This window comes from Corvus brachyrhynchos, unplaced genomic scaffold, assembly GCF_000691975.1.
Source record: "Corvus brachyrhynchos isolate BGI_N302 unplaced genomic scaffold, ASM69197v1 scaffold101, whole genome shotgun sequence".
Classification (NCBI taxonomy): Eukaryota; Metazoa; Chordata; class Aves; order Passeriformes; family Corvidae; genus Corvus; species Corvus brachyrhynchos.
Window position 1 is genome coordinate 4,152,288 of NW_008237239.1, and position 26,981 is coordinate 4,179,268.

General features: G+C 37.8%; 1 protein-coding gene across 3 annotated transcripts in view; it reads left to right on the top strand.

The window, feature by feature from the left end:
* The window catches only part of NEK7 (NIMA related kinase 7), a 57,839-nt gene that overhangs the window by 12,415 nt on the left and 18,443 nt on the right, over positions 1-26,981 (top strand). For all 3 annotated transcript variants that reach the window (XR_001860452.1, XM_008630213.2, XM_017729720.1), the window contains exons 3-7: positions 2,616-2,678; positions 3,245-3,355; positions 17,293-17,401; positions 19,603-19,710; positions 26,744-26,838. Coding sequence is in view for 2 of the 3 variants with exons in the window: in XM_008630213.2 (XP_008628435.1) it covers positions 2,616-2,678; positions 3,245-3,355; positions 17,293-17,401; positions 19,603-19,710; positions 26,744-26,838 (486 nt within the window). In the remaining variant the exon portion in view is untranslated. The remainder of the gene's footprint in view (positions 1-2,615; positions 2,679-3,244; positions 3,356-17,292; positions 17,402-19,602; positions 19,711-26,743; positions 26,839-26,981) is intronic.

Consider the following 26,981-nt stretch of genomic DNA (forward strand, 5'->3'; position numbering starts at 1 on the left):
CATTAACAGGTGCAAACTGCCTTGTTTTGTCACAAAATGAAGCTCTTTTGATTTGCATCTTGAAACTGTGCTTTTGGTACTTTTTCCAAATCTTACAAGGAGATAGTTTGTGTACAGTTTTCAGTCTGAAATTCTGTCCCCAGTTTTGATTAGGTTTTCCGGTGTGTTTGGGGTTGAATCTCTGTATCATTTATAAGGAATGCTCTTAGGTCATTGTTGTCTAGAGCTTGGCAAAAATGTGAAGCCTCAAGGTGCTCCCCTGTACCTATTCGCTTTTTTTCCTTGCTTCCTGATACACTTTCATTGATTGTTTTTGGGGGAGGGTGTATAAATTTTTCCATTTCCTGGTCTCTTATGTTATAAGGAAAAACATTTGATTTCATGCCTTCTCAGTATTTCCTCAGGTAATGTGCTACCTGTAATATTTAGGATTTTCTAAAATGTTTCCTAGGAAAATCGTCAGACTCCCTCATGATTGTACCAAACACTAGGGCTTTAATCTGTTGTCAGAATTATTAAAGAGCCATGCTTTTTCATTCAAAGTGTAGATCTATAACAGATACAGGCTATTTCATCTTCTTCACTAAGTTTCCAACTTTAACTCTTAAGCTCTTTTCTGTTTTTTATCAGTGTTACTTATCTTTTAATACTTGTACCTGTAATTTCACATATAGTACTCTTTTCTTTTACTACATCTGAAATTGCTTTATTTCTAAGTGTTAGCATTCCTTTCTTGTGACTTAACCTGCTGTGTTTCTGTTAAGTCTGCCACAGTCTCCTGCTTGAGTAACTGCTTTTAACTCAGTCTGTTTATTTCCCATCATCCTGGCATTAATATACAAGTAGTCTGTGGTGGCTTATTCCCTTTCTTTCTTGTTCAGTAGTTTTGTTGTTTTGTTATTTTCTTCTTTCTTTTCTTTTACCCTTTTTCTTACTACTTGCAAGTCTGGCATTTCAGCTCTTGGCTCAAGAGTTGTCCTTTTTTAGTTGTTGATTTTTTGTTTTTGTTTTTTTTTTTTCCCAAAAAGTAAGTCTAGTATCCATTGCAGGCTCTTCTTTTTTATGGCAGCTCTGAAGACAGAAGATTGGATGTGTGAAGAGAAATAGTGGTTAGTGAAGAGCATATGTGTGCTCTGTGAGGCCTGTGCTCCATGCATGAAGTTTCTAGATGTCTCCTTTCAGTTGATTAAAGGAATGACAAACATACTGTGCAGAGTGGTGTAGAAAATGAAGGTGAGGTTTAGCAGATCATATGCAGACTCCCTGATTTGTTTGAACTTCTTGGGGGAGAGGGAAAGAAGGTGTGATTCATGTGAACAGTGTGGCAGTCGGTTTGAGATGACCTCTTTGCAGACATTCAGTACTGAAACTGCTGTTAATCCATGTTTTTGTTTCTGGGGTTTGTGGCAGGATATTAAATAGAAGTTGTCAGCTGTTGAGCTTTTGGTTGGAACCAGATACCTGTGATCTTCACAGGACATAATACATCTTTTCTTGGTGACTATTTATCTAGAAAGGTTATGTGCATGAGAAGTTCTAACTGGAAAAGGTAATTTCATAAATGTTGTGGCAATGAATAAAGCTGAGTGTCTCTTATTCTTCTGGATAGTTCAAATACAATACGCAGACCACAAAGAATTCGGTGATTTTTTTTTTTTAGTTTTGTTTTGTTAAACGTGTTTGTTAAATTCAGAAAGTAATCAGAAATGAGAGAGGAAGGATTCTTAGAGGAAGTAGCATTTTGGTCATTTTTAAGGGAAATAGTCATGTATGGAGGTGCACGTTTGAGAAAGTGAAGTGAAAACCCAAAGGTGGTAAAAAAGGGAGTGAAAATAGACATTACATTAAATATAGATGTGTAGAATTTGGACAAGGACTCTAACGGGAGGAAGAAGTACTTCAAACAAAAATTGAAATTAGTGGAGAGTAGAGTGGCTAACTGGAGAAGGTGAAAATGAGATACATTGCCAAGTAATTTGGAGTAGATGTGAGGTGGGAAAAATGAAGAGCAGAGATGTCATAACTGTAAAAGGCTGTAAAAATCAAGGTGACAGATGAGGACTTAGAAAAAAGTGCTCTAATAAACAAACAAACAGCATAACCCAAATCCCTTCTTTGCTGGCAGAAGGGAAGGAAATGGGAGTGAAGGAGTTGGAGGTGACAATGAAGTTTTGATCCCGAGAGTAAAATAGCATGCATTATTTAGAATTGAAATGAAAGACTGTAGCAAGACTAAGGGGAAAAAAAAGGTATGCTCAGTACTAAAGAGTCAGTTTGTGAAAATGGAGTGGCAGAATGGGATAGGAGCCTGAGATTTGAACTATGTATAAGGTGTGCTAAATTATTGCTGTGTCTTCGAACAGATATGCAGAGGTGCAATTAAACATTGGAAAGCTTGTACTTACAATGGACTTGTTTCCTGTGAGGGGACTAAAAGAATGGCCACAGCACTAAATCAGTGCATCAGAGCATTAGAAATATTCCTAACTGTAATATTACATCTTGCCATGAAATGCATAATTCAAGTTGCTTTATGGATGCTATGAAATAAGGATAATGATCACTCAATTTACTACATTTTTATCACTTAAAATTGTTTTATCTCTTGTGCATAGATATTTGATTTAATGGATGCCAAAGCCCGTGCTGACTGCATCAAAGAAATAGATCTTCTTAAGGTAAAAGATTTGTTTAGAAAATGTGCAACCATCATCAAAAAGTGTTATGTTTTTCATAGACATAGTTGAGGTGTCCACTGGCTTTTTGTTTAGAGTTTTTAAAAGCCTCACTTTGAAGAATTTTCTGATCTTTATTTCCTCAAAAATTAATATCGAGAAGTAAATCCAATAGAATAATGACTAACATTTCAAGTAGAAGTTTCTGCCAAAATTGCAATATTGTGAATGACTGTCCTTTGTACAGTAAAATCCTGACTTCAAAAATTGATACTGCTGTTTACTTCAAAAATTGACTTTGCTGTTTCAGATAAGTTGGATATATACCTTGAAGCAAAATTCCTCTAAAATTGCAGTGTCAGTCACCATGTAGGTCCTAAAATGCCATCCTGTTCTTGCAAAGTATTTGTACGTGCTTCTCAGCAGCATTTACTTTTTGTAATTTGTATCATAGTAAAATCGATTTCAGGGGTTGTTCTGTTTGCCTAAATGAGAATGTTTCCTGTGTTGGACTTAAAACATGTGGTGTGCTCTTCACTAAAATGTGAATTACTATTTTGCTTTCTTAGCAACTGAATCATCCAAATGTAATCAAGTATTATGCCTCATTCATTGAAGACAATGAACTGAACATAGTGTTGGAATTAGCAGATGCTGGAGATCTCTCTAGAATGATAAAGGTAGGGATTAACTTTTTTTTTTTTAAATAAGAGCTTGTAATGTTCAACTTTGGCTTTTCATTCTGTGTGATCATCACTGGGTGAAATGCAGTGAAAATGTCAGGAACTGTAGAGAAAAGGAAGGTGTTAAGGCTGATTTTTTTTTTTTTTTTTTTAAATATATGGCCAGTATTGATGCTTAGTATTTTTAACACTGTTGCCCAGAATGTGAATGCAGATGGGGCCATAAGTAGACTGAAGTTATATTAGCACTGGGGAGAAGAAAAAAAGCCTGTAAAGAAAAGCTCTGTCGCTACCATTTAGAACAATCCATTTTAATGGCATTCTGTTTTTTTTGGCATGATTGTGTTTTGTGTTCCAATATTCTATTCTCTATAATAGCAGTGAAAGCAGAGAACAGGTGTCATACAGCAGAAGTGTCTTCTAGAACTTGAACTGCTAAAAATATATTTCATATTTCCTTGAAATTACATGAAGTGAGTTTACTGATACATGCTTGTGCATGATGGGTTAATTGCTTTTCTTTTTGTAGTTTTTAAATGCTTATTTAGCTAATCAGAAAAATGTATCCAAGACCCATTGTATAAAATTCTGTGTTCTAAAACTTCTATTAAGTTTGAAGTGCCTTCTTAAAATGTTTCTTGGTCATTTGACAACTACTTCCCCTCTTCCCCTTCCTTTTTTCCACTGGGTCTTGGGTCTAGTATGTCCTTTCAGCATTTTTTCTTGTGTGCACACCAATGTTATTGCTGTCAACACAGCACACCACCACTGTGGGCGCAAACAATGCCGGTCAATTAGTGTTCACTCAGCAGCAGCCGAGCACAGAACACAGTCAGGCTGTTTTGCTTGGGACCTACATGAATAGAGAATGTTAATTTCTTCATTAATGACTTTCATGCTGATTTTTTTTTTTTGAGCTTTTGAAGAATATTCCTTTCTAAATTGGTAATTGTAAGGTAGGACAGTCAAAATTTAGTTCTAAGCAGGTTGACAGCATCTGTTAATATTTATAGCCAAATGTGATATTTTTCTTCATCTCATGAATTATTAATTCTGTGGGCTTACATTTCATAAAACATAAAGGAAGGTTTGTCTTTTCTTTTGAATGTTCAGTTTTGACACAACAGTTACTAATATGAGTACTCTGTGACAGATTGCCTTATGGCATGTCTGGTCTTATGACCCACCGAAGCTTTTTCTTTTTTCCCCTGCTTTTTTTTCATTATTTAATTTTAAATCCAATGTGTGGCTTTTTCAGTGCAGTTGGCCTCATTACACCTTGTTCAAGTCGGTGGGTATTTCTTACAGGCTCGATCTTGGAGGCACTTTGTGATTGTCCTCTTAACACAGGGATCATGTTTAATGTAGCAAACTTAGATTGCTGTTTGATGTTAATGACAGCCTATCAGGCTATTATTAAATATGTATGAGGTGTCACAATGCACTGTGTCTTCATGCTGCTGGTGGAGGAAATGATTTGGTAGATCACTTTGACAATATGAGTTTAAATGTGGGGCTCACCATTCTTAAAAATGTATTTTGAAAATTGCCTGAAAAATAAATTACATGTAATAGTATAGAATCTTCCTAGAAGTGGGGCTGCCTGTCACACTATTAAGGTAAATAACTATGTTGTCTTATCAAGATAAATAAACTGCTTGGGTTTCCAGTGTTCTTGCTAGAATGTTGTTCTAAGTCCTTGGAGAATGTTGAGACACCCCCAGAACAGTGTTTGGGTACCAGGCTTGTGTGATTCGTAGAGGGGATCAAGGATGTTTTTGAAATTGTAAATGACCACAGCTTGAATGACGCTAAAACCAATATTAATGTGAGGGAAAACTACTTAACTAGTTTACTTGGGTATTTGTTATGACATTTTTGGCACATCAGAGAATACTTACAAGGCTGCTGTGCCTCACAGTGCACCTTAATGAATTCTTTAGTTCTTCCCTTAATGAACCATATCCTTGCTGCCCAGCTTTTGTATCGTCCCTCTTGTTACCTGTGAATAATACTCTCTTTGTCCCCATTGAGTAGACAACTGAGGAAAATCAGTTGGTGCATTCATATGTATTCTAATAGAATTCATAGAATCTGCTGTATGTCCAAAAAGAAGCAGCAGTGCATTGGCATTTACATATCACATAATGAAATCAGAGGTATCTCGTGTTCTCTCTGCTGCTCTGTTTATGTATGTACATACACAGATTTAATCCACTTTACCTTAATTATTTTTTTAATTATCTCTGTCACAGGGAGATGTTTCAATATAGCCTCCATTCTCAAAAGCAGGAGAGTTCAAAATTGAGGATTTCTTACAGTACAGCTTTTAATGGCCCGTTAGAATTCTTGAACGTGGCATATTGGCGTAGCAGTAAAACTGAGAGGGGAATATTGGTGAGGGGGAAATATGTGTTTGACTCTCAGTTGGTTTTGCACTGCAGTATGTACCTCAGCACTGTGTAACCCCTGTGTGGGCGTGGTGAAAGAAGGAAAAATTCTGCATTTTTTTGTGTCAGTGAATTAGGTTCCTGGATACTATTACCTCAAAGATACTACAAGGAAATCATTCTTAGCTATTGTGCTAAGTCCCAGTAGCTCATGGTCTGTTGTTCGTCTGTGATCTCTGCTGCAGAACATGTGATAGTATGTGGCTGCCAAGGTTCAGGGTAGTTCATGAGAACTGATGTTACCTTGTAATAGCACCTCCTTCTGCAATACAGTAATACGTTGTAAAGCAAGTTTGGGGCTTGGTCCCTTTTCTTATTAGTCATGGTTCTCCTCTGCCACAAGCAGTGACAAAGTGAAAATTTTCAGTGGGTTTTTCAGTTTTTCTTTTTTCAAGCAGCAGTTGATATATTGGATAAAGAAATTGCCACAAATAAAGAAGAATCTACTAATTGAATTAAGAAAATACATTATAATAATTTAGTAAAAAGAGATAGTAAAGTTTGTCCTGAAGATGTTGGAACAAGAGAATTTGAATTATCTTGCAACGTAATTAGCATATTATTTAAGGCTAAATATGAAATTACTAGGCTTGCAAGAAGGGATGTTATCAAGGTACTAAAGTCTTGGGACTTTTCTTAACTCAGCAGTAAACTTTCAAGTCTATTTCATTTCTGCAGTTATTTTTAGTTTTTAGGTTCTTCTGGCAAATAAGCTTAGTGCACCAAAAAAATGCAAACTTTAAACTGAATATGTCATACAGATCTTAAGGAAGTTAATCATGTTTTGGAAACAAGCAGGAAAGCTTTCATCTAAAAAGTTGAAAATATGTGTGCAGCTTTCTCAAGGTAGATGGGAAATAACTTGAATTCTACAAAATGTCACCTAGGCACTTCACCCACTCCTCAGACAGCACTTTCTGTGTGTATTTTTTCAACTTTATTTAAAGGTAAATATACTATAATTAGCCTGGTAAAATAACAAATATTTTAAAGCATTTAATCAGTATGAAGTTCCTATTTGATATCTCAAGCTTCTATAGCTAAGAATGGTGAATTCTTTGTCCTTGAACTTGTTTTTTATAGGGTAGTCCAAATGCAGGAATAGTCACTTCTTTCCAAGCAACTGATGCATATCTAAATTGCTCCTTGCAGGAGCTGGAGCTCTGTTCAGACTTGTTTGAAATCTCATTGATTCTAATTTCAATGTTTCGCTAGTTGTGGATATTTTGGGCTTCACTGTATGAAACTGCATCAGGCAATTTCTCCTCTCCACATGGTCTGGAATGCAGCCCCTCCTTCCCATGCCAAAGGATATTAGCTCTGGAGTTTTTTGAGACTTCTTTGCAGCACTATGACGTTGGCTAGCTTACCTGTGCTAAGGGGTAGCACCCCTTTTGTGAGCTTGGAAGCAATTTTAGCTTCATTCCCTGGAAGCTTTGCCAGCCCCAGGTGCTGCTGCTGCCTGTGTGAAGGAACCACGACTCCACTGCAGCCTGTCATGGTGAGAGGTGGCTGCAGGGCAAGAGGTGACAGCCTTTGGGCATCTATGGACGTGTGGTACTGGCAGTGCTTTGGAAGGGACAGCTGTTACAGTCTGCCTTCCCTGAAGTGTTCAGTGCTGAATGGAGGCTCAGGCACTTCATTCTGAGCTGGGCTGGTGAATAGGTGCAGGTCAGAAACTTGTGCACGAGTTGCTTTTGGGAGCTTAGCAGTGCATCTTGCCCCTCTGGTCTTGTGGCATGGCAGTGTCTTGAGGGGGCATGTACTGCTGCAGCAGCTCATTGCTTTTTCTCTCTGCACACCAGCTGCCCTGGGTGCTGGCTGCCTCAGAGCCCATTATTACCCTTTCTTACTGCAGGGAAGCTGGTTGTGTTGCTGGGAATGGAAAACTGTCACTTTTTTTTTCCAAAGTATTTTCTGGTAGATTGGTGTCCTGGGAATGTGCTATAGATGTAGAGATGCTTTTGCAGAAAGTAGGATTTCCTGGTAAGTGTTGATAGTACATGGTAGCTATAGTTCAACTATATGTTTAATTGCAATAGCAGTAATTCTCTTTTGCTGTGATACTTGCAAGATTTTTGGGAGTATGAAGTTAGGGAAGCATTTGTATTGAGAAGAGGTGCAGTGTCAGAATTTAGCGGGTCAGGTATTAAATTTTGCATGCCCTTCCCAGGATTTTGGGAAACTCCCAGCTATTAATTGAGGGTTATTGTTTGGTTATTCATCTCTTTATTATCCAAAACATTGATCTAAACCTTTAGCAGTTGTGGGAGATAGTTGGTGTTCCTGTTTGGAAAGTTGGTGGGAAAAATGATGCTTCCTGTGTGTTTTGAATGGCAGTGTTGCAGAAGCTGTTTTCTGCCATGCACACACACGTCCAGCAGGACTAACTGTTGGCTGCTAGGATTGCCAATTATTTAGTTGTGTGAGAATGTTTTCAGTTTGTCAAAATATAGCAATTTCCTACTAAAATGTTGCATGCCAACATTTCATTATATTATCTTGCAACCATGTAATCTGAAATATTCTATGCCCCTTGTGCCTTGAAACAGATGTAAAACTAAGGGATTTTTCTTACACTGATGGCTGTGAAAATTCACCTAAATTTCGATTCTTCTAATATATGGGCTTAACAGAAATTGCTGGAGCATAGTTCCAAAAGTGGAGAATTTCTGTATGTGTAGAGCTGTGGGAACCCCCTGCATCCCTCGGTGCTGACATGACCTGAGTGACTGTCAGGTCTTCAGCCTGGAGCAGGACGGGTGACTGAAATGGCATGGCCAGAAATAGCTTTTTCCAGATGGCTTTGGATGGGCTGAAGCTTTCATGTGTCTCGAGGATGTTTATTCTTTCTAACAGCCTGGGAAATGGAATAATCTGAGATGAATGTGGGGAAGACAGAAAACAAGGCAGACTGAGGAGTAGGCTGGGACAAGTAGCTGAGTGATCCTTAAGCCAGGAGAGGGAGGGTCTGACTGGGAAGAAGGAAGACAAGTACACCTGTACTGGCTGGTTGGCAGTGTTTGAGAGAAGGCAGACAGGAGATTTGTGCCACTGGGAGTAGAGACTGAGGAGTGTAAGAAAATTAGAGCAGTGTATTGGGAAACTGTGAAACGGGATTTCCAGTACTGGATGTGGGGACAGGAAGGCTGGAGAAGAGCTGATGTGTTGTCAGAGAACAGGACAGACTGGGCAAGGATCCTTGAGACAGACAAACTGGCTGCCAGCAGGGAGAGAGCCTGGATGGGCTAAGTCAGACTAGCTGGGAACAGGATGGCATGTGACTCAGTGTTAAGGGTGTAGCTACTCTGTGTAGAAATGGTTGTATCTGTGCTGCCTTATTTGCTGCAATGGTCGTTTTCAAGGCAGGGAATTTGAAAGACAAAGGTTTTGCGGGTAGTACAATTCAAGGTTTTTCCAAAGACAATCCTTACTGGTTCTTTTCCCAAGGGATACTGTATAAACCACTTCAACCGCTGCTTTTTTGGGGGAATTCTCATTGCTTATTCTGTATTTCTGACATTCAAGGCAAAACTCTGGGTCTTGGTTTGTAGAAGTATTGAGTATTCACAGCTTCATTCTGAGTGGAAACTCCGCTTTGAAGATTGACTGTTTCATAAAGCTATGTATGTTGAGAAGGAGGTGCTTAAATTGGTGCCAGAATTAATTAACACTTTTGATCTCTATTCTTGGCCCACATTCTAATCTGTAAAGTAGAAATATTACTACCTCATCATTTCTAAGGCCATTTGTGGAGATATTTTATTAATTTGATATTCCAACAATGCACACTAGGAAGCTGTACCCCTCCCTGAAACTTATATTTAGTAATGGGTTATGAATAGCGCACAATAAACAAAGCCTAGAGACATTTTCAAACTGCTCATTAGCTGAGTGTCATGAATGAATGAGTAAAGGGTCTTCTAACAGAAAGAAAACAGAACTGAAGACTGCGTGCACATGCTCTCAAGGGGGAGAAATCACGGTGGCTCTAATTCTGAGATTTTTCTTATACGTATATTTATGTCCAAATAGTTGACATAATGGTTTTGGAAAAAGTATTTTTAAAGTAGTCTTTTATGCATGTTTGTGTGATTTTTTTTTTTTTTTTTTTTTTTTAATGATACTAATTTATCTTGATCTATAATTGCAGATTTTAAAGCATGTTATCTGGTTCTTTTGGCTTTCAGCAGTATCTGTGTCTCTTGTGCTTTTTTTTTCCTTCCATGACTGCTAGATTTAATTTAAAGAACAAAAAACCCCATTACCACCACCCCCATGCCAAACCTCCTCACACAAAGTATTTTTATTGAGCATATGGTTATATTTTATTATATAGAACGGTTTGGCACTTTGCTGAAGCTGCATCATTGATACATGTTAAAAGCTTCAAAATATTTTTTTGCTCAGTGGGGTTTTTTTTTGCTTTCTGTATCACCTTTACCTTAGCTTTTTTCCATACTCATTTTTCAAAAAAGCTTCAAAAGATAAAGTGTAGCTTGAAGAAGCCTTTAATATAATAGGATAGTGTAACACAGGGTGTGCTAATTACAGATCAAAGCTAAACTATTTTTGAGTGCCTTTTCCTAAAGGAGGAACCTGGAGCTTTGAACCAGTCAGGCTAATTTTTGCCACTAACTTTTTTAAAGCTACTAAAAAACTTCTAAAATTTTTTCTTTTATTTTTTTCTTATTTTTTTACCTCCTGTAATTAGAAAAATAGTGCATCCTTATTCAACTTTGTGTATCTGTGTTAGCTGTGTAGCAGGTAGAAAAGCGGGGCAGGGTGTTCTGAGAGGAAGCGGCTGCTCTGTGGATGGAGCTGTGAAGTCTTAAAAGAAAAAGCCAAGGCACAGAGCCCTGGCAGGGTGGGAGAGCTGCTTCTGGTGAGCTTTTCCTCCATCCATGTGTGTTACTGGGGTGTCTGACACGTGCTCCACTGTCACCTCTGCTGTCAGCCACAGGTAACTACGAGAGCAGCAGCACCAGTTTCTGTGCATCTTACATACATGTGCTGGCAGAATGAGAGCTGGCTGGTCCCCCCAGTTTATATTCAGTGGGATAATTGGGCTGGGTAATTGCCAGGCAGCCTTGTTAGTTTTGCTGTGAGTCAGCCATTGTGTGTGTCTGCCACTGGAACAATAAGAATAAGCGGGCAGATTTTCTGCTAAAATAATTAGACAATCGACAGTGTTTTGTCTTGTGGCCAGTTGCCTTCACAGACATCACACCTGAAGCTATTGTGGAAGTACTGGCCGTACACAGAGGGAAAATAATGGTGTCAGTCAGCTATGAAAAGTTAACTTGACAGTAAACTTCATTTAACTTACACAGGCTGTTCCAACAGGCTTTGAAGATTTCATCTCCTGCTTTGCCCACTGGTTCTAAAATTATCTGTGAACCTTTAAAGAGCAGGGGGCGTTGGAAGATTTTATTAAATAATGGTTCTAGCTACTTTTCTTATTTGAAATGCCCTGCAAACAACACTTGGGGATTAATTTTAATTTTTCCACAGTTGTGTTTGAAAAATTTGCACTGTCAGTGTTTGCACTATGTGGATAACTTGCTGAGAATAAAGAGATTTCAAATCTGTCTGCCTTGTTTGTAGAGAAAAGATTAAAAAAAAAGTTAAGATGATAGCTTCTGTATTTACTGTGTCATGCTATTGCTTTTTATTAGGAAGTAGAGTTAATGATTCAAGCATGAGTTTCACCTCTTCGTGCTGTACCAGTTTTCCCAAGGGGATTTTATTGGAGAGAGATGCATGTAAACAAATACTGTTGAATTTAAACATGTGGCTGTGTGTTTTAAGAAGCCCTGCTCAGCAGTAATAGCAGAGACAAGGAAAATGATGTAGTATTGGAAATTTTATATTAGTGGTTCTGCAAGTATATTGGATTTCAGTAGGTGATCTCTCTTTCTGAACATTGTATGTCCTTGCTCTTTTGCATCAGCAAAAATGTTAGGTGGAACAGAGGGACTGTAGGTGGGCTGCTCAATAAGGAAAAATGAAATTAATCCTTGCAAAGAAAGTTGGCTAAAAATACATGTATGTGGAGTGCAGAGCTTTCTAAGGAATCTGAGTTTAACCAGGATTCTTATTAAGTCTGATTATTAGCATGAAAGAATATATACTAAAATGGAAAGCATGAAAAATTTTACTTTACAAGGCTTGTTATTTCTTGTAAGTGAATGTCCTTTTTTTTTGATTGTGTATGAAATAAGAGTCTGCTTGAGAAGATGCTTCTATCTCAATTCTGTGGTGTCCATGCAGCATTCTTCTGGTTGTGGTTTTTTTTTTTTTTTTTTTGTTTCTTTGGTTGGTTTTTTTAAAGGAGAGACCACAGTTTAATTCTACTGACTTGTCCTTCTGATGCTAGTAGGTACTTCCATTAGTACCATTCTTTTGTGTTAATTTTTGTACTGTCTTGGTCTTCTGTTGCTCTTGATAAAATAAAGTTTGTTGTACTAAGATGACAAAGAGGGGAGGATTTAATTTTTTAAAACTCTTTTTTGTGAATTCTGAAAGGGGAAAAAAAGATGTATGGCATCTTCAGTAACTGGAGATGTAAGCAACTGTAAATAAAAGTTGGAAAAGTAACCAGGTAAATATTTTTATTTTTGTCACTTTATTGGCTGAATACTTGCTGCTTTTGGTATGTTCAGCTGATAGATGACAAATAGTTTGGGTGGGTTTTTTTTGTATTTTTTCTTTTTTTACAAGTAAGAGACAGCTGCTACCCTTGAAATGTAGGCAAATTTGATCACACTGTATATCAAACTGACTGAATGAATCAGGATGTGGTGGGAAGTTCTATTTTTATTCTGCAGAAAAAGCAAAGAAAAATGGCAGAAAACTTGCCATGATCTAAAGAGATGGGCAGCTGAATTAATCAAGGAACAGAGCCAGACAAAATTCCTGGGATGCTGTGTTGCTACTGGAATTATTTAGCTTTTTAAATAGAAAATAAGACTTAGGTGGAGACTTCATTTCTACATACATGAGTCTCCAAAATATTGGGATATTGCGGCCCATCTTCACTGGTCTTTCTGACCCTGCATGCCCTTGCCTATTCTGGTTTGTTTCTTTTGTACTCACAGAGTGAGAACTCTTCCTTGTGCTTCCATAATTTCCTACCATAGCTGCCTGACCTCCTCTTTCCTCTTTGTTCTTCCTCCTCGGCCATATTAAAAAAGGCTCCCAAAGAAACACAGTCAGAAGTGGTCAAGAGCTTTATTATGTGTTACTCAGAAGTTCTGCGTAATCATTTCTGCATCTCTTTCCTCTTGGTGCAGTTCAGATTTCTTCCCACTGGTATCTGGTCGTTGAATCACTGTGTAATAAGTCTGTACAATGAAATACAAAAACCTTCCATGCTTTCTATTTTTGTAAGACATAAATGAAGTCATGAGAACAAAAAGATGTGATCAAGATTCTTATCAAATCACAAAAGAAAGGAAGGAATCTGTTTAAAGTAATGAAATAATAATTTTCATTTTACTTTTCTTGCAAATACTGTCTTTCAAAAAACAGCTCTAGGCTACAGCATGTGTAGTGAAAAATTCAGGTATACGTTCCTCTGGACTTGACAGTTTCACAGTTCTTTTCTTTTTTTAAATAATGACTGTACAAAATTGTTTAGATCAGTTCATCAACTCTCTGCAAGAGAAGTTCATAAACATCTTGCTTTCTTTAGTCCAGTAAGCTTCTTAAACACTCACTGTGTTGTCTTTTTTTCTTACTTATTCCTGGCTTTTTTCTCTGTTCAGTGAGTCCTAGACCAGACTAAATCACACCTTAAAATCCTCTGTTGCACCAACATCAGAACTGGATGCTAAATTTTTTCCAAGCATGGTTGTTGAGATGTAGGCAGTCATATCTGAATTTCCAGTTGTGTGGAAATCTGCAGGAAATCCTTAGTTTTCTTATAAAATCCAAACATAGTCCTGCATGTTTCCCCTAAAGAATATTGTCTGAATTGTGCCTTTTAAGCGTAGGTAGGACCAACTGCTAACTGCTGTCATTTTACTTTTGGAGTTTGACCTTTAAAGCACCATCTTTAGAAACTCAGTATAATATAATTTCATGCCTTTATATTGACTTCAGACTTTTTTATCCATCTATCCTCTACTTTTGTTTGTCAAGAAACTGGCATTTGCTATTCAGGTGCAGGGCAGCTATGTTTAATTTCATTAGGATGGAAACATTTGGAGAATATTTAATTTTTCCTTTAGCAATCCATTAGAGAACCAGGAGATTTCTGTTTTCCCACTGAAACTGCTCAGTCATTCTTTAAAAGGGATGAAAATATGAACTGGTGATACAGCCTGCCTACTTAAAAGCTCTTTAAGGCATTCGATTAGCAAATTGATGACCACCAAAATTTCCAGGTGCATTAAATGACTGAATTTCAGTTTTATCCACAATGTACTGACATTGTGGAGACTCTTCAAAGTAGTTTTTTGTGGTCCCATTCTCAGATGGAGATGGTAATTTCATGGGATATGGCTGTTGAGACAAGTAATTCTTGTTGGGAGACAGCCTGCTGCCGAAGCATGCCCGGTGTTCTCTGCTTACCTGATAAAGCACTGGCTTGCAGCACTGCCCAAGTTTTGAATGCACATGTACAAGCAGCTCCCTTTTTGCCCAGTTTGAACTATTTCGAGCTTGATCTTTCACCTCAAACAGGATCATGTTTTTTTAATGTCGCACCTAGAAGGTCAGTGGTCTGAGGGACATCAGGACTGTCCTTTGAGCCTAAGACAGGTGGAAGAGGTAGAATAATGAAGTGTTGAAGATGAGAGCATTTCAGAGAGCTGTATGTCAGGCTGTATTCCTCTGAGGGCAAATTTGGGCAGGTAATGCCAACCTGTGTACAGTGGGAGAGAACTATATTAACTTGGTGGTGTGGACCTTAGGATGCTTCAGGCACTAAGTGAATTAATTTCAGCATTGACTATGGTGCTGCTGTGCTGTGCTACAACAGAGGTTAAAAATTACTGTTGCAGCATCATGTCTTCTGCATTCTGGCCTTCCTGTAGGGAGGGAGCAAACACCATAATCATTAGAACTGTGTTTTGCATTGTGGACTGTTGTAAAATGGAGGAGAAAGAAAAGGATCCTACTTTGAACACAGTTAATGTGTGCTATATGAATTTAATTATGCTGTTCGCCATAAAAATAGGTTTGACTGTGTTTTCCATCAGCTTACTTTTCTTGTTAGAAGGTAAAGTTCTAAACAGAAATGAAGTTTCTTTTCCTTATTGACTTTTCTCAGAATTAACTGTGGCTGCTGGGCTATTTCCTAGGAGTGTACAACTTGTTTCAATAGCTAGTTTTGCAAAACTCATCTTTTTGATAGTGGTGGCTTTTCATCACTATTTTGCCAATTGATGGAAAACAGCCCAAGAAAAAATTGAGAACATATATTTTGAGGGAAGAAGATAGTGTAATTAATTACTTAACAGCATAATGTTCGTTGAGTTTATTTTAAAGATAATTGTATTATTTTTAAGCCCATGCAAGTGAAAATGCTGCCTGTTTCTTTGTTTAGTTCTAAACATTGTTAGCAAATCTAGCAACTCTTTTCCATTTTCTTTAGATAAATTCTCTGGGGTTAAGTAATATTATTGATGCTTTCAGGAGGAGGTAATCATTGTCCTGCAAAATTATTACTATAGCCTTCAGCAGAATGAGACTATGTCTGACACACTTAGGTTGCATCTTTGCACTGTAAGAACTGAAGCCAGTTTTGTAGCTTACATCAGCTACAGTGCTGGAGATGGCAAGTGAATGAAGTGTTAAAAGAAAACTTGTACATAAATACTTTGAAAGTACATTGATGTACTTTAGGTAAATGGGAATGGGAATCTGTAATGGAAAATCTTCCCGTTTCAGACACTTTTGTGAATGGCATTTTATCACCGCTTGTACTTGCATTCGAGTTAAAAAAATAATAATTCAGAATGTTTAAATAAAGTACCTAGTTATAATTATGATCATTTCAGAATGCATTTTAAATCAAGGAACTATGCTTTCATGTACACATACTTAGATGTATTGTGTATTTGTTTTTAAATGAAAAGAAACCTGGTCTCCATCTTCCTGTTGACATCAAACAATCCTCTGATATGCAAATCCAGCTATGGGGAGAACAGATACACAGGGTTTGTTTGGATTCAGTCCAAGACTGAAAGAAAATTTTATTTAAAGATGTAATTTATATGCTTTGCCTCATTTAAATGAAAATGAATTTTGAAATAATCCCTATAACTAAAAACATTTTGGTGGAATGTTAAGATCCTTTGTATGACTGATGCGTTTTGCTATAGGTAGTTGAAAAGCATCTTTCTCATACTCCTGTGTGTGTATAAGGTGTAGATGCAGCTGTCAGCTTCTCAGTGGCATGTTTTAACATAGTATGAAAATATTTTTATTTTTGCAGATTAATAAGTGTTTGTTATGTGAACTTTCTTAAGGCGTGTATGAGTGTGAAGTCTGTCTGTGCACACACTATTAAAATACATCTAAGTACTTTGCTTTCCATCTAAAATTTTGCTAGTCTTAATGTTGTTTATGTATTTTCTTTGTGTTTAACTTCAAAACCTGACACAATAAGATTTCTTTGGAAACAGAGGCTAAAAAAACAACAATTTTTTGATCTTTTTACCTTTAACTGCGAAATTTATCATGATTAAACTTGTATATTTTAACATTGGCTGAATTCCAGGTTTTCAGTATGCATCTTTGGAGGACTGTTACTCAGTTGCTGAGTACAATATTTGAAGATGATGTGTATAGCAGAGTGTAATTGCTTTGTGTAAGCTTTAAGAGGCCAGTGAACTGTTACCAGTGATCAGGAATGGTTTTTTATGCAGGATGAAAAATAGTTGAACAGCAGTTCTGTCACTGTGTAATTTTCAGAAATCACAGTTCCTTTAGTCCCCTTTCATGTATTGGGGAAGTTTTTAAAACTGATGTGACCAATTTCTCTTACATGATCTTAGTTTGTGACTGTGTGATACTGCTATTCTTTTTTTTCCTTCTATTTAGAAAATGAGGGTGTGGAAATCAGTGTTGGTTTAAGGAAGTATTTAGTTTGAGAAGTTCTGTGGCACATACCTTTGTATTTGACCTGTATTTGTTCTGTGGCTTTATACTGGATTATTCTGACCACATTAATCCAACACTGAGGAGTGCTAAATAGTGTATAAATCCTTTATTGGGGTAGGAGTTTTATTTCATTAATGTTGTTTGTGGCCCTATGTGTGGACCGACTTATACACATGCATTGATGATACATATATTAATGTTTAAGGGAAAAGCTTTCTGTGTCAAGAAATTTTGTTAAACCTTTCTCAGTAGGTTGTGAGCCTCTTGTGTTTTTTGTTTTCTTTTTTTAATTAAGGATTTTCTTTTTTTTTTTCAGTCATTTTATGTAAGTTTTCATTTTTAATATTCACTGTCCGTCTTTATTTTTTTAAGCATTTTAAGAAACAGAAGAGGTTGATTCCTGAAAGAACAGTTTGGAAGTACTTTGTTCAGCTTTGCAGTGCCTTGGAACATATGCATTCTCGTCGTGTTATGCATAGAGGTAATACAGGATCAAAGATGATTTGTCCTTACTAAACCTTTGACTATGTGAGAATTAAGCTGGTTGGAATCAGTTTTGACAGCTGACACAATGTGTGTTTCTGTAAGGCTTTATAAGTAATAGAAAAGTGAGAGAAGTTTGAGGTTGTACGTTTGTTGTGGTAGTCATTTGTTTGATAGCAAGTTTTTCAAGATAAGCAATAGTTCTGGAAGTGATGGATACCCTGCCATTGCTACTTCATTTTTCTGGCTCTTATTTTCTGTCCTGTTCTTATTCTTCTGTATTTGCCCATTGTCTTGCCCAAGTGTTGTTACCTGCCTTCTTGCACAGATCTGTCAATCCATTCTTTACACCTCTTGCACCTGGTTGTCCTAAGAGCATCTGCTCCTGCTCTGCCTACTTGTGATGTACAGCTCTTCTCCTAGTCCCTTCTCTATTGGATTATGTGCAGGTGTGAGCATTTTCTCCACTTCTCTGCTCCTTTCCATTATTTTCAATCTCTGTGTCAATACTGTGTCCCAACAACTGTTGGAGGTGCCAGCTGTCCCTGTCAGGTGCTAAATTTCCGTGGCCCATTTTAAACCTCAGTGCTGCTGTCCCTTCTGGATGTGGTCTTCATTTCACTCCTAACTCTTGAGTCAAAGGAAACAGATCACAGTATAGCTTCTTCTCAGATCTACTATTTTTTTTTCCTTTTTGAAATCCCCCTGGTTATGGATTGTGAGTTGTGTGTGGGCTGTGTCTTTTTGGGTTCAGGTGAAATTACCTGTCCTAGGTTGGTGGCTCCTTGTGCTGGGGTGCAGGTCACTGCCTGATAGAAACAGTCCCTTGATGTCTGCTGAGCTCTGTCATTTGCAGCTAGAAATGTTGCACTCTTCAGCAGATCAGCATTGATACCTCTGCCCCTGCAAATGGCTTTCCCTTGTAATTCTTTTTTTTCCCCTTTGTACAGATGCCTGCAAGTGCAAATGGTACAAAGAGGACATAAAATACAGATTCTTTCCATAGGGTACAAGTATCTTCCTTTAATGCTTTTATAACTAAATTAGTTAATTTCTGTATATCTTAGCTCAAAACAAAAGGATTTAAGTTCCTTAAACTGAAATACTAAGTTCAAAGCTTCTGGCAAACCTATGCCAAATCTATTGGTTCTGTGGTTACGCACCAAAAGCAATGACAATTAAAGCTATTTTTAAGTTGAGCTATATCCATGTTGGATTATTACAGAAAGGGTTATCCAAACTCCCAAAACTAGGTCAGATGGCAGCAGAACATAATTGCTTCTGTCTTCCTCTAAAGCTTAAAAGGTTTTTTAACTTTTTACTGGAAACCTGAAAATGCTGGTGTTTGAAGGGTAATTAACCATTCCTTTTACTGTGCCTGTATCTTACGCAAACTGTAATCCCCTCTTATCAAAGTGAACTGATTTCTGTAAGTTTAGAGCCAGGGTGCATTGCTCTTCAGCAGAGTAAGAGCTAAACTCCCTTGCCAAACAAATAACAGGTCAGTTTATTTAGAAGACTAACAAGGTAAGTACCTTGTTAGAAATCAGAATAAAAGTCTCTGGTGTTGTCTCTAAGGGCTTGGATTAAAACTTAAACTGGATATTACTTGTGAAAAATAACTGTCTGGGGTATGCATCATTATTTTTCTTTGTTTCTACTTGATTAGCCCAATTCTCTTGACGAGTTCACATAACCATTCTCCTGAGTAAACTTGCCTTTTTTTTTTTTTTTTATGCCTGCTCTTACAGAGAATCAGTTGTCTATTCCAAATAAGTAACGTTATGCCACTGTGGGTAATTTGATCAGCAAAAGTGATGAAAAATGTTTTACAGTTCTTGAAAACATTCTTGGGCTGTTACTTAAGGCATAGCAAAAGAGGTTCTCTAGTTCTAATGTAAGTCCTTCTATGTAGCCTTGTATAAAGTAGTAGTGAACTCCCCTGTATATGCTGCTGGAATTTGGGTGTGTGGTTTTTTGTTTGCTTGTTTTTAAAAAAAAACTACTTTCCATGGCTCTTGGTTTTCTTTGCTTGAGTGAAGTTCTACATTGCAGGTCCATTCTTTCTGAATAGCACTGTCAAATCTTACCAATATTAGCTGTAAATAAAATCCTCTTTTGGTCTGTTATTAATAGAACAGTAGCTTTTCTTGCAACATCACTGTGACTCTTACAGTTTTAAATTTGTTCTTCTTTCAGATATAAAGCCAGCAAATGTGTTCATTACAGCTACAGGAGTAGTAAAGCTTGGAGACCTTGGACTTGGTCGATTTTTCAGCTCCAAAACCACAGCTGCACATTCTTTAGGTAAGCTTTCTCTGTGATACAGGTGTTGGACAGGTAGAGGTTTTTACATGGTGGAAATACTGTGCCCACTCAGGAGGAGGAAGAAAAGGGTTAGGACCAGCTAAAGCTCTTCCTAAGTAGTAATAAAACCATGGTGCTAAAGGTGTTCTTAATAAAAAAATGGTCAGCACCATGGACAAATACAGAAAAGCTGTAACACGGAGGCATTACTTTCAGCATACTTGGGGTATTTTCCCTCCTTTGTTTGGATAACTTAATGCACATTTCTACCTCTTAACAAATCTTTAAGACAGTAGTGTTTCCTAGAAACGCCAGGAAAAAATAAGGTGGTAATATGGACGCATTTTTAAAAAATTGACTTGAACTTCAGTCAGTGTTGGAAGGAATCTAGTAATTGTGTGTGCCTGCATGAGTAGCACTAACGACCTGTTGGTTACATGGTTTCAAAGGGCTCTCGGAGGACCTTCCCTTTTTTAAGGTGATATTTCTCAATATAAACTAAGGTAGGTGAGGGGAGTTCAGAACTGGGGTTTGTGAGCCATAAAGACTTTAAAAACAAAACCCCCAAAACAAACAACAAAAACAATACCCAGATAGCTTTTTTTTTCCAGTCTTGTTTTTATAAGTTTTCTGAAATGCTCAGTTTGCTTTTTGCTAGCTTATAAAACTAGCAATGTATTATCTATATCCAAACAAAATATTCATGTCATTTACATCTTTTGAGTAGCATGTGGAGACTAGGATGATTAAGAAGCTTTTAAAGAAGAAAAATTAAATATTTGGCATATATTTTAAGTTTTAAAGTAGGTAATGGATACATGACAGAATCTAAGAGGATCTCTGTAGAAGGGAAAAGCCTTGTAAATAGAATAACATGTTCTTTAAAGAGAAATGTAGGAATTAGTGTTCATAATACTGTTAAGTTGGGTTTTTGTAGATAAGAAAAAATTCTTTTCCCTCACTGAAGTGTCTGTGTTTGGTGGTTGCTGAATTCCAGCTTGTTTGTTGATTGCATGTTTGTCATGTTTGTGCCACATTTTTGGTGTGAGTGATACATGTGTTCATGGCCAAAAATACAGTATTTTGAACAGGCAGTTTTTGACACTACCCCTACTTCCCTGTCCTCCAAGAAGCCTTTGGTCACTGTTTTGTGCCTTCCAGTTTTTAGCATGTTGGGTGCACACTGGTAAAGTCAAACCCATTTATAACTGCTGAGGTGTTAATGGGAACCCCAGACACAGAGTGCAGTCTTGCATTAAGGACAGTGAGGAGGAGTGGAGAGCCCTGGCTGGAAATGTGCTTGGGTTCCACGCTGAGGATCAGTCAGATGTGTCACTGAACATCTGATACTGTCACAGGGAGCAGTGTGTCACCTGAAGTGCTGCTGTCCACGCTGCCCTTGTCAGCCAGCGGCCATCTCTGGTAGCGCTGTGGAGAGGCTGCGTTGGGTTCTTGTCGGTGGATTCTGCTACTGCCTGCAAATGGAAGGAGGGTGGGAGGGAGCTGTAAACCCTAATGTGAGGATGAGGAGCTCATGAATAAAGCAGAAGTCAGCAGTGAGGGCGGGAGAGTAGACTTGTGTTCTGAGGCACAAGTCAGGAAGTTAAAGAGGAGCAGGCTGCCTCAACCCTGGATTATTTTGGCTCATGGCAGGGGAATGGTTGTGAAGGCTGAGCTGGAAATTTAAGAAAGCTGAAGACTTAGCCAGAGTTAAAAACAGTGTAAAACCCCCGAGCCCTTTATAGCTCATCTTTTACAGATCCAAGAGTCCTCCAGAGAGGGAGGGGAGGATGGCAGCTTTGTTTCTTATGTTGGTTGCTGTGTCTTGGTAGAGGAGTTATTTTTTATTTTCTTTTTTCCCATCTCCTCTTTTCCCATTTCCCCCTTAATTATGACCTAATGTCAGAATTCAGCCTAGAAAAAAGGTTTGTGTCAGCTGTTAACTTAGGCTGCAGGGGAGACAGTGACTTTCTGATTTATCATGTCACTAGCAGAGACCACTTCTTAAATTAATTTCTTCTGCAGTTTCTGATGCTGATTTTCTTGAAATTTCTTTCAAAGTTGTATCTTTTTATGATTCCATAAACCTTTGGTGCATGTAACCTAGTAAATTACAAACATATGTGTAGCAATTTATACTTGTTTACAGGCTTTATAAAAATTTCAGTAGCAAACTAGATTCAGGCTTTCAGAGATAAAGAAATGTACTAAAATTTTAATTAGCTACAGCTTCTAACTGCTAATTATGAATAATACTGATTTAATTAGAATATTTACTGATCGTCCATTTTAAACAAATGAAAAAACTGCACTGGACAGGGTTTGTTCATGTTCTTAACTCTTTCTATACAGCTTTATCAAGAAGTAGAATTTTGTATTGTCATGTCTATATCTTTTTGGAAATGAAAAACCTCTTACAAAAGTGCAAAGGAAACAGAGTCATTTGGTATTGTTGATTTGATACAAACTTGACAAAATTTCTTATTTTCAGAAGACTTTATATTAGAAAATATGATCCAACAAAGGGTTCTTATTCCTTTCCCTAGAACTGTTAGGGTTTTCTTGCTGTTGTTGTTTTAATGGCTGAATGCCAGTCCTTTTTCTCCTTGGTGAAATGGCAATTCTAAGGCCAGCTCATGGATATGTGCATTTTTTTTTTTTTTTTTTGTTAGCCCTTCAGGGGACGTAAAGATAAATCCAACTTTCCATATTTCAGTTATAAAAAGAATCCCTTGAGTTCTGTGCTGTGGCTGTGCTGTAAGGCTGCACAGTGTGCTGTCCAGACAGGCACTGCCACCAGCATGGGGATACCTTGCAGGGCAAAGGAGCAGATCTGCAATCTTCTTAAAATGCTTGAATGCAGAGAATCATCTGCATGGAATTCTGGTCTTCTGTGTTTTGACAACTGTCATTTCCATGATACTGCTATCCCCAGCACAGACTGTACTGTGTGAGGGGTTTGACTATAAACTCACGTAGGTTGTGGAGAATAAAATACCTTGTGAAAATGTGTGCAAATCCTCTCCTCTCCTCTTATGTATGGGTCTCTAACCCAGCAGTGTGTGAGCTGAGGTGGTGGTTTGCAGCACCGTTCTGTGAACAGAATAAACTCCACTTAGGTACTGTACACTGAGGTGCAGGATCTGAGAGTGGTTGGGTAAGGCTGGCAGGGAAATCTGCAGTTGAGTCATTGCAGTCATCAAAGAAGCTGTGTTAAAATAGCTCTTGTATTTTATGTACAGAAACATGAGCTCTCTTACAGTAGTTTGAAAGCTGAAGAGAAGTCATTGTGTTGTTACAAAATAACACAAGATATTTATAGATTGACTTCTGTAGAAGGGCTGTTTGCACATTGTGGGCTAGGTTGCAGAATCACTTTGGATAAGTGCAGTATTTCGGGTCCTATATCTAAAGATGAGCCCTTGACTTAGAAATCTCCTATAGCTATGTTAAATAAGTACAAACCCCTGAACATTATAGAATCATTAGGGTTGGAAAGGACCTCCAAGCTGCTTATTTGTGATGTGGTCTGTCTGCAGCATCCACATTCATCTTGTTAAGCACATTGTGTTGAACCCTGTATTATGAAATTGCTGTGATCTCATGGACACTGAGTCATACATAAACTGTGTCTTTTGATTACTTAAATTTGGCCTTTTTAGCTCCCTTCCTGAACTCTGATAGTTATGTTATTTCATGCATGAAATGTCAATTTAGATTTAACATCTACCAGGCAGGTTTTTCTCCCAGCCTAAAAATGCTTGATAGCTTTTAGAGCTAGTAACTATTTTAGAGCTAGTAACTGTATTAGAGCTATTGAACTGTATTTCATTCCACTCCTTGATGCACTTGTTTAACTTGGATGCATTGTGAGTTACATGTTTACCCAGGTAGTAAGGTGGACTGTTTGTATCATAACTCCTTTCTGCATAGTGGATTATTTGCCTCTGATCCTTCAAATACTTCCTGCTTCCTGCTCTGTATTAACCACCATTTCCATTGTGTGCATTCCCTCTGCCAGTAACAGGAAGCTTTCATAAAGACTCAATACTTTCTGGATCTATAGCATCTCTAAAGGGAGGGAGCTCCAGAGCAGCAGCAGATTCTGAGGAGATGCTGTATTTGACCCTGGCCATTTTCAAGGAGTTTACTGTTCAGACTTGCAGGTTATCACAGATCTGCAAATGCAGTGAGCAGAATGCTGAAGTTCCCGATTTTGTTCTTAAAAACATAGGCACCTCAATGATTTAGCTCTTTTTCTTGTATTATCCCACTTCTGTGTTTTCAGATGAGTAAAGGTAGCCAGGAAGTTGCATATCTCTGTACTAGTGGGATGCTGTATTTCACTTACCAGAACAAAAGATCCAGGAAGGAAATACAGCATATAATCACTCTGGTAGTTGCTTGCCAGCAGCACAGCTATGTCCCAAGATTGCTCACAGCGATAAAGGATCATTGCAATGCTTTCAGTAGTTCCTGAATGTCAGAATAATGAATCTTTAGTGTCAAGTTCTGTTAAAAACAGTTTACAAGTAATAATGATGTCTGAATCTTCAGGTTGTTTGTGTGATTCCATGAGTAATATAACTAATTTCAATTCCTTTCACTAGTTGGTCATCGGGGGCTCAGGTTGTATTGCAGTGAAGGTATTACACTAGGCTAAACGCTGTAAAATGGTAACATTTGTTCTTGCTTTTCACTATCATCAATCTTTCACAGTCATATCAGACCCCTAACGTATCAGCAGGCTTCCCAGAGCTACTGGTTAAAATTACCTTTGCTTTTGGTAGACTATGAACCTTCAAACCTCAGTGTTTTCAGCTGCCCCCTGTGGATTCTGTGAAGCCTCTTTCTGGCACATTACTCCCTGCAAGCCACTTGTGTGATATCTCAGAGCAGCAGAGGCACTGCTGCTGTAGCCAGTGAACAACTACATTACTGTTAAACTTACTTTTGTTAGATAAATTCTGCCAACAAAGCATCAGAATACACTAAACCAGTGCTTTAATTAAGGGATGCAAAATGCAGCTGAAATTTTTCAGAGATGTCCAAGCTCACAAGTCCTTGGGGTGTTAAAAAAAAATTCAAGAGGGAAATAAAACAGTAAGGGTAATAAAAATATGAAACCTGTGTCATTCCAAATGTTGTTTAATTGCAGTTCCTAATCTTAAGATATCTGTCATTAAGTGCCATTAAAGTACTGATGTTGATACATTGAAAAACAGAGTTGCTTCTGAATATTTTGGTAGTTATTTTGGTCTTGTGGTCTACCTGTCTGCTTGGCTATTGTTTCACAGGAAAAACTGTTGTGGGTGAATGCAAATATCCTATGAGAGAAAATGTCTCTCACAGTACTCTCGAGTTGCCTTTCCCCAGCCTTTCTCCTTTAAAGCTGTTACCATGTGCAGCCTCAGTTCAGAGCTGTACTGATTGCTCAGCCCAGCGCTGAGGGGCAGGGGCTGTGGCACTCTCTGCTTTCCCAGAGCTGGAAATCTCCTCCAAATGTTTAGGGGGCCAGATCCATTGGAGGATACCACATGGGGACCTCTGTCTTTGCCTATCTGTTACAGAAGCAGTTTATAGGGGTTTTCAACGTTGTCTGCCAGGGAGCAGATCAGGTGAAATTCTGGGTTACCAGCAGCAGTGGCCTGACCTGACCTAGGTGGTTCTGGGTTTTGCTATCTGAGCTGTGCCTTTCAAGTACGAAAGTAATTCTCCCTCCTCCTTACTGCCTAAGAATTCATGACAGTTTGACATGCAGCATTCCTTAGAGGTAGGGCGCATTTTCAAAACAAAACCCTTAACTTTGGGAAATTATTAGAGTAAAATTATCTGTCTGATTACTTAAAGCTATTTAACCTGATTATTCAGGTTAAATAACTTTTAAGTACTTCTATATTCACTGTATCTCAGTTTCCAGTATTCATGCAGAGATCAATTCTGAATTAGCCTCTTCTATTCAGAAGAGCAGAAGTTAAACCAGATCCTTGTCTTACAATAATGTGTGAGGTTCATACTACAAATTACAAAAATGAGAAATTGCTGATTTTAATCACTGGTGGTGTTGCAAGATGTTTGGTTTCAAAATAAAATCAGCTTGAATTGACAGAAATCAGCTGGTTTTCGTCATTGGGATTCAGTGCTTAAGAAAATATTCAAACAAAATTGAAGTAAAAATCTGTATAAATCTGTGACTTTTTTTGCTGTTACGCAGTCATTTTGGGGGACACAGGGAGAAAGTTCAGGAACGATGCACTAAAATTGCCACTGCCATTATTTTCCGTAACTTCTTTTTCTTATTGTTCTGTCATATATGAACCCAGCACTCAGATACTTCTTTGTAATGACACTTTTTTAGAGCTGAAACATCTCTCAGTATTGTGACACAGATGGATAGAGCTTGATTAAAATCAAGGGGAGAGATGTTCCAGGGTATCCAGTATAAATTTACTCTGGGACAGTCCTAATAAATGCTGCTTTTCAAGAGCAGACATTTCCAGAGCCCATAGCTCTTAGACAGGATTAATCTGGAGCAGGCACAGGTTTCAACTATTCAAAGAAGCTGTGTTTATTAGTTTCAAAAGCAGCCTTTTCAGGTTTATCTGTTCTCAAAGGAAGAACAGACAACTTGCAAAACAAAAAATTCAGCCCATGGAAGAGAATTTCTAGCTGTTGTTCCTAGCTACAGTGATAACAGTTTGGAAAAGTAGCAGGGATGTGTGTGTAGTTCCTTGGTTCTCTTCAAGAGAAAAAAATTACTTAATGAGGTTCCTTAAAAGCAAAATTTGGAAGTATTCTACAACTGCATCGTTCTGGTAATGAGGTATGAGTAGTGAAAATAAAGCTGCATTGGATGAAATAGATACCTAATTCATGTATTTCTGTCACACTGAAGTGTCGTAAGTATCAGTTGAAATTTTACGTGTAGCAAAATGAGAAATAGAAGATGAAAAATATTCTTCAACCAGGAAAACTAATTTACTACTGCATAACAACAAAGTTTCATTCAAAAATACTTGTGTGTTTTTTGCAGTTGGTACACCTTATTATATGTCTCCAGAGAGAATACATGAAAATGGTTACAACTTCAAGTCTGACATCTGGTCTCTAGGCTGTCTGCTGTATGAGGTAATAGTGATATATACAGTGAACTTAATAACACTCTTGTACTTTCCCCTTCCCCTGCCCCCCTCACCCTTACATAACTTCAGCATGTGAAATACTTTTATTTGTGTTTTACTTGAAACTTGCCTTGACTGGGCTTGCTACAA